Source organism: Oncorhynchus masou, chromosome 21 (genome assembly GCF_036934945.1).
Source record: "Oncorhynchus masou masou isolate Uvic2021 chromosome 21, UVic_Omas_1.1, whole genome shotgun sequence".
Lineage (NCBI taxonomy): Eukaryota > Metazoa > Chordata > Actinopteri > Salmoniformes > Salmonidae > Oncorhynchus > Oncorhynchus masou.
This window is the reverse complement of record NC_088232.1, coordinates 3243167-3256306: the sequence shown is the minus strand read 5'-3', so window position 1 is coordinate 3256306 and position 13140 is coordinate 3243167. Positions and strand designations below refer to the sequence as shown.

Genomic DNA, 13140 nt, shown 5'->3' with positions numbered 1-13140 from the left:
ACTGAGCTAAAGGGTAGAGCTGCCGCCTTCAAGGAGTGGGACACTAACCTGGAGGCTTATAAGAAGACCCGCTATGCCCTTCTACAAAACAATCAAACAGGGAAAGCGGCAATACAGGAATAAGATTGTGTCACGCCCTGATCTGTTTCACCTGTCTTTGTGATCGTCTCCACCCACCTCCAGGTGTCATCTGTTTCCCCTATTAGTCCCCAGTGTTTTTATCCTTGTGTTTCCTGTATCTCTGTGCCAGCTTGTCTTGTATTTCCAAGTCAACCAGCGTTTTCCCTAGCTCCTATTTTTCACAGTCTCTGTTTTATCCTAGCCCTCCTGGTTTTTTGACCCTTGCGTGTCCTGACGCCGAATCCGCCTGCTTGACCACGAGCCTGCCAATTCCCTTGTACTGTTTGGACTCGGTCCTGATCATTGAACCCCTGCCTGTCCTGACCTCGAGCCTGCCTATCGCCTGGTACTGTTTGGACTCTGACCTGGTTTATGAACTCTCGTCTGTCTCTGACCTGCCTTTTGCCTACCCCTTTTGTTATAATACATATCGGAGCTCAACCATCTGCCTCCTGTGTCTGCATTTGGGTCTCGCCTTGTGCCCTTATAGATTGAATTGTACTACACGGGCTCCGACGCTCGTCGGATGTGGCAGGGCTTGCAAACTATTACGACTACAAAGGGAAGCACAGCCGCAAGCTGCCCAGTGACACGAGCCTATTAGATGAGCTAAATTACTTCTATGGTTACTTCGAGGCAAGCAACACTGAAACATGTATGAGAGCAGTAGCTGTTCTGGACGACTGTGTGATCAAGCTTTCCGTAGCCGATGTGAGTAAGACCTTTAAACAGGTCAAAAATCACAAGGTCGCAGGGCCAGACGGATTATCAGGATGTGTACTCCTAGCATGTGCTGACCAACTGGAATGTGTCTTCACTGACATATTTAATCTATTCCTGACCGAGTCTGTAATACCAACATGTTTCAAGAAGACCACCACAGTCCCCGTGGCCAAGACCACCAAGGTAACCTACCTAAATGACTACCGACCGGTAGCACTCATGTTTGTATCCATGAAGTGCTTTGAAAGGCTGGTCATGGCTCACATCAACACCATCATCCCAGAAACTCTAGACCCACTCCAATTTGCCCCAACAGATCCACAGATGATGCAATCTCTATTGCACTCCACACTAATGTTTCCCACCTGGACAAAATGAACACCTACGTGAGAATGCTATTCATTGACTACAGCTCGGCTTCAACACCATAGTGCCCTCAAAGCTCATCACTAAGCTAAGGACACAACCCCCCCCCCCCCTCTGCAACTGGATCCAGGACTTCCTGACGGGCTGCCCCTAGGTGGTAAGGGTATGTAACAACACGTCTGCCTGGCTGATCCTCAACACGGGGGCCCCCCAGGGGTGTGTGCTCAGTTCCCTCCTGTACTTCTTGTTCACCAATGACTGCATGGCCAAGCACGACTCCAACACCATCATTAAGTTTGCCGATGACACAACAGTGGTAGGCCTGATCACCGACAACGACGAGACAGCCTATAGGGAGGAGGTCAGAGACCGAGCTGGGTGGTAACAGAATAACAACCTATCCCTCAACATAACCAAGACTAAGGAGTTGATTGTGGACTACAGGAAAAGGAGGACCGAGCACGCCCCCATTCTCATCGACGGGGCTGTAGTGGAGAAGGTTGAGTGCTTCAAGTTCCTTGGTGTCCACATCAACAACAAACTAGAATGGTCCAAACACACCACGACAGTCGTGAAGAGGGCAAGACAAAGCCTATTCCCCCTCAGGAAACTAAAAAGATTTGGCATGGGTACTCAGATCCTCAAAAAATTATACAGCTGCACAATCGAGAGCATCCTTACTGGTTGAATCACTGCATGGTATGGCAACTGCTCGGCTTCCGATCGCAATGCACTACAGAGCGTAGTGCGTACGGCCCAGTACATCACTGGGGCCAAGCTTCCTGCCATTCAGGACCTCTACATCAGGCAGGGTCAGACGAAGGCCCTAAAAATTGCCAAAGTCTCCAGCCACCCTAGTCATAGATTGTTTCCTCTGGTCCAAAAGGCTTCTTAACAGCTTCTACCCCCAAGCCATAAGACTCATGAACAGCTAATCAAAGGGCTACCCAGACCCCTCTTTTACGCTGCTGCTACTCTCTGTTTATTATCTATGCATAGTCACTTTACCTCTACCTACATGTGTATATTACCTCAATTACCTCAACTAACCTCTGCCCCCGCACATTGACTCTGTACTGGTACCCCCTGTATATAGCATCGCTACTGTTATTTTATTGTTGCTCTTTAATCATTTGTTATTTTTCTATTTTCGTCAATTTATTTTAGTAAATACTTTCTTAACACTTATTTAACACTCATAACCACTTTAGCTTTGCTTTTCTTTAGGGTGATTTTTTTTAGTCATTTCATTTTTATTCTCATGTTTTTTATCCTCTTCTGTTTTTTTTGTTATTTTTTTTTTCTCTCTCTGTGAAGCACATTGTGTTGCATTTCATGTCTGAAATGTGCTGTATAAATAAAGCTTGGTTTGATTAAGCCACCCGACCATCCGCTCCGACAAAAATTGGCCTGTGAATCTAGTTGCCGAACCCTGGTGTATACTGAAAGACAAACTTAGCCCTCATGAGTATGACTAGCAACCTTAAGACTCCTTAAGGCTTCCACTTTCTCTACAGTGCTGTGTCGAGATGCTTGAATGATAAGACTTTTTCCAGTCTTGAGAACATTGGTAAGAGAAATGTATGATTGGGAAACGCTATCTTCTATACATTTTTGCTCACCTTGAACGATATCTCGTACTGCTCTCCGCCCCATATTTCCAAGCCAGTGTCGTAGCCACCCAGCTCCCAGAACCACCGACGGTTGACGGCAAAGAGACCTCCGGCCATCACTGGAGACCTGTAGGAGAGACAGAGAGAGCATCCATGTCTTTAGCTTGTCGGTAAAGTTATTTTCTAAATCTTCCGATCAGCACAAGACAATGTGGCGGTGTCTAGTTCTTTTTGTGTCATAATGTGAGCATCTACTGCTACAGCTGTAGCTCTTAAGAGAGATAGACAGATAGAGAAACTGTACAAGAGAACCAGTGAGAGGCAAGTAAATAATACAAGTGTTAGTTACCATGTTCAGATTTATTAAATTGAAATAGTGGATAACATCCATATATTGAAAGGTGACATTTGGTGTAATTCCAAGCATCCTAAATCCAGAGAAAGTAATCTCAAAAGTAAAGTAATCTACACTTGCAGTCTTTGTGGTATAAGACAGATAACGGGTGTGAGTTATTCTTTAACAAAAATATAAAGTAACACACTTAATCCCTAACATACTTAATCCCCCCCTGAGAAAAGCATGACATATGTAAAGTACATATATTGAAAGGTGGCATTTGAGCATCATAATTCAGAGACAATCATATTGCAGTCTTCGTGGAAGCATACAGAGAAATGACATGACCCGCATACACACCTTCTAAAACAACATCATACATATAGTAAAAACATGCACGCAGACACGCAGGCAGTCTCAAAGACATATCGTGTCTTTACCCATAAATCCCCTGGCTTGCAATAATAAGGGATGTTCCGTTCAGGCTTATCTCAGTCAAAGCTTTCATCCAATCACGGCAAAGAAATACCAGTCTCTCGCGGTATGCTGACACCGACCTTCGCGCAATCGATACACTTCACAGAGAGCTCAAGCACTCAAAAATCCCCATGATTGACACTTGACATGGCTATTTGCCTGACATTTCACATTTCCCACTGCAGAATCTACAGAAAAATCTAAGCAGATCAGGGATTGGTGCACAGTAAGCAGCATCTACTCCAAGGAGAAGCAACTTCCTTCCTATCAACAACAAACTGCTTCTACTAATAGTATTCTAATCCTTTCTCCCTGCCTATTCCTATTCTCCCTCCTTGCTCATTGTACTGCCCCAAACCTGTACTCATTCTTATTTCACACTCCCTTTCAGCAGGGCTTAAGCTCGGAGAGTGGATTTTGTTGGACCCTGGCTTTGGCATGTTTGAATGTTTTTCCTTGTCGTTCTTCTTCGACGATGGTGGAGAATCAGAGTAATCCTCCGGGTAATGGGAAGAGCTCTTTTCCTGCGTTTGAGTCATTCCTCGGTAGCGACGAGGCGACGATCTTCTAATAAAGCGTGGGGGGGGGGGGTGAAATACTGTGATGTAAGTAGAGGAGGCCAAAAAAGGAAAACACCACAGCCCTTTGAATTACTGAGAGGGCGAAAAGAGTGGCGGTGTCTTGATGCGAGGCTTGGATGGACGCGGTACGGCAGTGTGGAGGATAGGTCTAGCGTTTGAACTGGGGAGCCGTTGAACTAGGGGTGTTTTGTAACCAAAATGCTCAGAATAAACAGCACCATGGCGCAAAGCCACAACACAACAGCAAGCTTGACTCATTAAATCTCTTCACACCTCCTGATTCACAGAGAAAGCATCGCATTATTTGGGCATCTTAGTCAACAAAAAAAGAGCTTTAAGCCAAGAAAGTTTTAAGCTGTAAAATCCAAAATAGCAAAGGCGTTGTGGGAGGGATTGGATTTGGTGTCTTAAGGTTAGGCCTCCACAGATAGACAGTCTTTTTAATCCGAAAAACTGTTTGGCCTGACCCAATGATGATTCAAAGGAACTAAATGTCCCTTGTTCCAATTTTTTGTGTGTCTATGTATCTATAACAACCATGATCTGCCTGTGCCAAAAACGAGACAACAAGTGAGGTATGAGCTTGTGTGTGGTGGTGAAGGCAGAGCCAGAAGTAGGGAGCTCAGTGTAGAAATCTATTTACTCTGCGGGTAACACCCTCCGGCCTGCTTCCCTCCAATTTAATAAAGCGCTGAAATATACCAGTCCACTCAATTAAAGGAGCTAATGGTGGAGCAAGCTGAAATCATTATATATTTTATCTTCTTAGCAGCCTTGCCAACAACAGCTGAAAAACACTAGAGAACATAGTTTATTTGGGAAGTTAAAGTAGTTTATTTGTCATTGACACTACAACTTCTGGATAAAGTGGATGGAATGAGGGATTAGACAAAATCCAGAACTAACTCCCGTAATATTCTTATCTTAAAAAACCCACAACACTAGAAGATTATTTGGGAAGTTAAAGTAGTCACGGACACTACACTTTCTGGTTGTGGTGGTTGAAATTAAAGCATAATATATATAACCCTCTTCGTTTGGAAAGTCCGTTTTTGATTCACTACGGTTGAAATACACCACGGGAGAGATTGAGTGTGATGGTTTGTGTGGTGATATAGAAGGTAATGAGAGCTGTTTTTAGCTGTGGATATCTCAGTGGTTAGTGGAGGCTTTACACTGTTTGATCAGGCTGGATTGCTGCTGATAGGCTCAGAGAGAGAGCGAGAGAGAGAGAGAGAATTAATATCCTTCATCTAATCCTACAGGAGGCTTACCCAACAAGGAGGAAGGAACCAGCCTGCTATGAAGAGATGATCTGATTGAAGGAGGGCAGCATTCAGAGACGTCATGCAATTTATTCAAGGGTGCCCTGACAGCCAAATTCAATATTGCAGGATTAATTAATTATACGCAAAGTCAGTGTACAAACATAAAACTGAGGGGGGGGGGGGGGCTGATATGAATATGCAGCATGCACGTTCCTTCTCCCGGCCCTAACACAATCCCAATCAAAAAGTAGTCCGTGGCCAAAAGTAGTGCCCTATTTAGGGAATATGGTGCCATTTGGTATGCAGACCATGTAGTCAAGAAACAAGGCCAGTCAGTCAAGATGATATTAGTCAATCAAACCTGCCAGGGACAGAGGGCTAGCACTAAGCAGATGTGATCACTTCAGTGTGGGTTCCTCCAGGAAGGATTGTGTCTGAGTTGAAGGGAGCAGCCAAACTGGATATGATATAGTAAGACTGCAGCGTGGTGGCTGTTATCGATCCCTTAATTAGACAGGGATCTCAGAGGGAACGTGTAGATCAATGAGGCTGTGCTGAGACAGAGGAGGCTGTATGTGTGTGTTCCTGTGTTTGTGTGTTCCTGTGTTTGTGTGTGTGTGTGGTTGGCCAGCCAGGTGAGTAAAGCAGAGGTCACACCGCTGCAGGTTGAGGTTCTGAGAGAGTGGGGAGTGTGTACCAGGTCAAGCTACTTACTGAGGCTGACTGAGACTCTTTGGCCTCTGGCCTGTGAAGCCCATAGGAGTAGGAGTCACTGTAATCAAACAGCAGGACACACACAAGCACGCATTGGCCTATGTACACATACTGTACAAACACACACACAGGCACGCACACACACATTCACACACATTGTACAAGCCTCGGCTCACACAGCTCATTAACCTTCATACATACGGTTCCTAATGTTATCATACTAAACATGCATAAATTACAGCACTCTGACACAACACTACTCTACCCTCCAGCCAGTTGAGTCTGTACTGCACTCTCCACAGCAGATCACTGGTGTTCTACATTGATGTGTACATTATAGACCTTTGGAGAACAGCTTACAAACAAGGCCTTAGCTGCTCTATTCATCTGTATATGTAGCACGTTAGGCAAACGAAATAGAGACGTGAATGCCATTGAATTGAAGACCCTGTGTGTGTGTGTCTCTCTCTCTTGCACTCTCTCCTGTGGATGTGTGTGTGTGGTTTCCAATGTATGGCCAATTCTTTGTGGAATTAGACTAGAGCTCAACCCTGACAGTCTGAACATAGCCTCATAATTACCAGACTGATTACCGCTGATATCTGTGTAGCCATCATGTATGTAAGCTCGCAAGATCAGGCAATTTACTAGTCTGAACACTGACTGACTGACTATAAGCGAATTAAGAAGTAATTCCACTCAAAATACTAATTATCTGATGTGATTAGTTAAATGCTGTTGGAATTAGTGCAACATGCTAATAAAGCCATGTTGTTGAAGCCTTTGGCCTCTCTCTCTCTCTCTCTCTCTCTGTGTCTCTCTCTCTCTCTCTGTGTCTCTGTGTCTCTCTCTCTCTCTGTCTCTCTCTCCCCCTCTCTGTGTCTCTCTATCTCTCTTTCTCACTCTCTCTCAGTGTCTCCCTCTCTCTCTATCTCTCTGCATGCTGGGAGTGATTGGTGCATGCTGGGAATTGTTTGAGTGAAGGAGTGCGTGTGTTGTGGAGAGTTAGATATTCACAACTTTCTTTCGGTTTGCTATTTCTTGGTCGCATTTTTTGGGTTTTCTTCTGTGCATGATTAAGGTTATTATTTTTCTTGTGGTAGAATTAAGTATTTTGTTTTTTTGTATCGAAATTACCCTGATTTTGGCGGGGATGGCAGCCCGATTGGGGATGCCGTCCCTGTCATTTCGGCACGGCTTTAGGTGTGTTACTGAAGCTGCTGTCACGGTGGAGGAATGATGATGAACATGCTTCATAGGGTGTCTTTTTTCTCGTTGGTTTCTCTGTGGTTTCTTCAGCTTTTCTTTTCTCTTTTCTACATGGAAATAATAAGGGTTTGTTCTCTTAATATTAATGGGGAAGGGACAGGAATAAGAGGGCTTGGGTATTAGAAGTAATAAAACAGAAAAGGCTTCATGTAGTTTTCCTACAGGAGACACATAATGATGAGGAAAATGAGGTTGACTGGGGTATGTGGTGGGAGGGGCAGCATGTACTCAGTCATGGTACTAATTTCAGTGCTGGGGTGGCAATCTTGTTTTCCTCAGGCTTAGGGGTGACTGTGGTATCTACAACAGAGATTGTCAAGTGTCAGGTTTTATTGGTCAAGGTGGATGTTATATATATATATTTTTTTTTTGAATGTTTATGCTCCTAATGAGGGTACAGAGCGTATTGCTGTTTTTGATCAAATAAAGGAAACCTTAAGACAGTGTGACCAAGAGGGGTGTATGGTTTTAGGGGGTGACTGGAATGGTACAGTGGATTTTACTGTTGATCGCACCGCTGAAGAACCTCACCTGCGGTCAGCCACTTGCCTGTCTGGCCTATTAACTGAGTTTGAGCTTTCTGATGTGTGGAGAGTAAGGAATGCAAAAGTTAGGCAGTACACATGGCTAAAAATTAATGAAGGTCGTGTCAGTGCAGCAAGGTCAGACAGGTTGTATGTATCTGAGCAATACTGTAGTAGGGTTGGAAAGTGTGCCATTACTCCTGTGGGTTTCTCTGATCATCATATTGTTACTGTTGATATTCACTTGTTCTGTCCACGAAGGTCATCACCTTACTGGTATTTTAATGTTAAATTGTTACATGATGTTTTGTGACAGGTTTTTGTTGTTTTGGGAAAAATGGAGGGTAATAAAGGGGCATTTTGAGTCCTTGAGACAATGGTGGGAGGTTGGGAAGGCCCAAATACGAGTATTTTGTCAACAGTATACTGCTCTGTCTCAAATTGAAGTTAAAGAGACTATCAAGGCCCTTGAACGGGACATCAAGTCTATTGAATTGAAGCTGCTCACTCAGAACGACCCTGGACTAGTCATGAACTTACAGGACAAGAGACATGAACTGAGGTCGTTTCTGCATGAAAGAGTGAAGGGTGCCTTGATTAGGTCTCGTTTCGCTTCCCTCAAGGATATGGATGCTCCTAGTGCTTAAAAAAAAAACCTAGGACAGTCGACATTTCAACGTAAACAGATGGTCTGCCTTCGTCTCCCTGATGGGAAGGTGACCACGAATGATATTGAAATTCGTCAACATGCCGTGGATTTCTACTCGTGCCTTTATAAGGCGGAGGATTGTGACTCTCTGTGTACTGAACAGTTGTTACATGGTCTTCCTCAATTGGGACCTGAGCAGAGAGTCGCATTGGACGCTGACATTACACTGCAGGAGCTGTCCACAGCAGTGATGCAGCTCTCAACAGGCCGAGCCCCAGGCATCGATGGTTTACCATCTGAGTTTTATAAGCACTTTTGGGGGTCTATTGGGGAGGATTTTTATGAAGTGCTGTGTGAATCTTTTCATGAGGGTTCTCTTCCTGTATCCTGTCAACGTGAAGGTTCTCTTCCTGTATCCTGTCAACGTGCGGTGCTTTCACTGTTGCAAAAAAAGGGGGATTTGGCTCTCATACCAAATTGGAGACCTGTTGCTTTGCTGTGCGCAGAATACAAAATTGTTTCTAAATGTCTCTCAAACAGGTTGAAAGAGTATCTGGGAGTGTTGGTCCACAAGGACCAGTCCTACTGTGTACCTGATCGCTCTATTGTTGACAACTTGTTTCTGATAAGAGATGTTTTAGACATTTGTAAACTGTCTGATGTAAATGTGGGTTTACTTTCGTTGGATCAGGAGAAGGCTTTTGATCATGTGGACCACCAGTACTTATTTAAAACAATGAAAGCCTTTGGGTTTGGGGATGTTTTTCTGTCTTGGGTGAATTTACTGTCTGCTGGAGCCTCGTGTATGGTGAAGGTGGGTGGTGGTTTAAGTTGCCCCATCCCTGTCAAAAGGGGCATCAGGCAGGGATGCCCAATTTCAGGGCAGTTATATAGTCTGGCGATTGAACCAATGCTTTGTTTTTTAAGAGCGAAGCTTACTGGTTTCTCTGTGCCAGGTGTAATGAAGGGTCCCACAATAGCACTGTCTGCGTATGCAGATGACGTGATAGTTTTTATTACAGGGGGTGAGGATGTTAAGGTTCTCTCAAACACTTTAAAGGTGTATGAGGGGGCCTCCTCAGCTAGAGTCAATTGGGGGAAAGAGTGAAGCGCTGTGGGCAGGTCGGCTTCAGATGGGGTCCACTCCAAGGTTACCAGGGGGGCTTCAGTGGGGCAGAGATGGGATGAAGACTTTGGGGTTTTTTCTAGGCTCCGATGTCTTTCAGAAAAAGAACTGGGAGGGTGTAGTGGAGAAAGTGTGTGCTAGACTGTCAAGGTGGAAATGGGTGCTGCCCCAGCTGTCTTATAGGGGACGGGTCCTGGTAGCTAATAATCTTGCTGCCTCTACCCTGTGGCACAGACTAATGATTTTACAGCCACCAAAGGGTCTGATACAAGAGCTTCAGAGGACCCTTGTCAATTTCTTCTGGTCTGGACAACACTGGATTAAAGGTGCAGCCCTGTACCTGCCACAGCACAAGGGTGGGCAAGGCCTGGTGGACATTTCCTCTAGAATCATGGCTTTCCGGCTCCAAGCAGCCCAGGGATTGTTGTACAGAGACTGTTCTAGCTGGGTTGAAACAGCCTACATATTGATGAGGAGAGCAGATTGTTTGGGCTTAGACAGGCATATTTTCCTCTTAAAGCTGGAGGGGGGTGATTTGACTGTCCTGACTCCATTTTATGAGTCTGTTATGCAGGCTTGGAGAGTCTTTGTCAAGTCCCGTAAGGCCTGCACGCCACCAGGGATGTGGCTTTTTGAAGAGCCTCTTTTTCACAACACTGCCATCCAGTCCCGTGTTCTGTGTTCAGCTAGCCTACGTTCATGCCTGTTAGGCGTGGGGTGTACCAAGCTGGGTCATCTGATGCGGAGCAGGAGCAGATCGTTGGAGGAGCTGGGAGAAAGAGCGGGGATCCGATTATCTCGCCTACTGAGGAAGGTTGTCGATGAGGTCTGCGACTCCTTGCCAGTGCTTCATCTGCAGTATGTGACTGACACTTCCAATTTCTTATCGGTGGAAGGAGGGTCTGGATTATGTTCCCTGCACTGATTGTTAGTGCTGCAATGGGGGCATTTGAAGAGGACGTGGGGATGCTGCTTTCCTTCGATACCCCGGAGCTGGGGGAGTTCAAGGAGGTGGGAAAGAAGGCCATGTACAGAATATGTGGAAAGGTGTCCCATGCCTCTTCCCTGGAATGGGTAAAATCGGCAAGGTGGGCGGGTGTGCTTGGTCCAGGTGCCTCCCCAAAAGGCTGTTGGCGATCATTATACAAACTGCCTATTGATAAGAGGACAGCTGACCTCCAATGGAGGATAATACATGGAGCTATAGCCACCAACATGCATCTGGTACACCTGGACTCTATTGTTGGGGAGGGGTGTCCATTCTGTGCTGAGTCTGAATCTCTGGCACATCTGTTTTTACTGTGTCCCAGGTTGGTTGGGATGATTGAACTGATCACTGATTGGTTCTCAACGTTGGGAGAGGTTTTCTCTTCCCAACCGTATATATTTGGGCCAAAGTACAGGTTCAGTCAAAAGGGTGTAGTTGTGTTGCTTAATTTTGTGTTAGGGGCAGCAAAATTTGCGATATGGAAGACCCGAAAGAACAGCATTCGGGGACAGGGATCTGTTTTTGAGTATATGGGGTATTCAGAGGCTGTTGTGTGTAGTTACTGTGGAGGAGGAATTGGAGTTGTGTTTTTAATTGATGTGTAACTGTGGTTTTGTATGAGTATTTATTGTGTGGTGGGCCCCCAGACCCAATAAAGAGTATTTAAAACTCAAACTCTCTCTCTCTTTGGAAATGTGTTGGAGGTTTTTCTTCTTCAAATATAACATTGTTTCTGTCCTGGGTTAAGCGGTGTAATGTGTGAACACTCTTCTCCAGGGAGAATAGGTTCTTTATCATTGCGTGAATCACACAGACAGATGTTGAAGAATAAACACACACAGTACACACACACTGTACACACACACACACCGTACACACAGAGAGAGACACACTGTACACACACAGAGACACACACTGTACACACAGTACACACACACACACACACACACTCTACACACACACACACTGGACACAGACAAATAGTTAGCAAGACTTTGACACCTCTCATGTATGTTTGTCATCCCTTAACAGCACGGTAAAGCAACAGAGGATTGTGTGTGTGTGTGTGTGTGTGTGTGTGTGTGAGAGGAGACAATTTGGAAGGGCTCCCACCCGTCTCCATCAGTCCAAACGATAGGGGAGCTCAGCTCCAACCTCTCTTTACTTAGGCTTTTCCAAATGCAACTAATCATTCCCCTTCTCCTGTAGTGCAGACAGACATACTGTAGCTTTCAGTGGCTTAGCTTTTAAAAACCCAGGCATCGATTCGGAGAGCCTCTGTCTGTCGACAAACACTTCGCACATCTCTGACGAGCTCAGCAACACCTCAATATGTTGACACCTATCTGTTTCTGAGCCACGCTCCCCAATTACTGCCTGTCTGCCTGGAGATGTCAATCATCATGTACATTCAAGGGATGAGCTCTCAGATCCAATTAAGGAAGGACCTCCACACATACCACATTTATGCAGCTTATAAACAATGTTCCCTCTAAACTGTATGCGTGTGCGTTCTAGCCCTGAGACTGCCGCACAGATGCCATGCAGAAATATCACCCCACAGAGAGAAGCACGAGATAGAAAGTGGAGTGTTCTACAGCAGTCACCAACCAGTCGATTGCATTCCACTGGTCCATCTCCAAGGCATTCCTAGTCAATCGACAAACGTTTCTGTAAAAAACCCAACGATAAAGCCGTATGGCTCGTGTACCCTAGCACGTGGTGAATTGCAGCGTGCTGCTTAGGCCACCCAGAGTGGTTCGCTTGTTGGTGTGCTGGCAGCATATGGTTTATAAAAGTGTTGAGTACAAAGTGTTGACAGTGCTGAGTAAGAACTTAAACATGAACTCATTCCTATAAACAGCAGCTCTTTGCTGTATAAGTTGACAGTCTCTCTCTAGTCATGGTTTTAAACGTTTTGACATCTCACTTTGCTGTATCTTTCCTTTATGCCTGCTACGTTACTGCAGACACGGTCATCTGAGCCACCCGATTGGCCAGCGGTAGGCTAATAGTGCACTTTAGTTTGTATGAAGGTCTGGCCCACCCAGGAACAAAATGATTTTAGGGGCTCCCGAGTGGCGCAGCGGTCTAAGGCACTGCATCTCAGCGCTAGAGGCGTCACTACAGAAACCCTGGTTCCGAATCCAAGCTGTATCATAACTGGCTGTGGTTGGGTGTCCCGTAGGGTGGCGCACAATTGGCCCAGCGTCATCCAGGTTTGGCTGGGGGAGGCCGTCAATGTAAATAAGAATTTGTTCTTAAACTAACTTGCCTTGTTAAATAATAAATGTAATGGGTAAATAGTTTGATCCATTCTCCATTTCATGAATTTATTCCAAGGTAAATAGTAATATGCTGTAAAACGCTCTGGTGACAAACAAT

The 13140-nt window shown here is 45.2% G+C and overlaps 1 protein-coding gene across 1 annotated transcript in view; it reads right to left on the bottom strand.

Moving 5' to 3' along the window:
- The window catches only part of LOC135507587 (polypeptide N-acetylgalactosaminyltransferase-like 6), a 258953-nt gene that overhangs the window by 20183 nt on the left and 225630 nt on the right, over nucleotides 1–13140 (bottom strand). The window contains exon 7 of the mRNA XM_064927125.1: nucleotides 2832–2949. Within this exon, the coding sequence (XP_064783197.1) occupies nucleotides 2832–2949 (118 nt within the window). The remainder of the gene's footprint in view (nucleotides 1–2831; nucleotides 2950–13140) is intronic.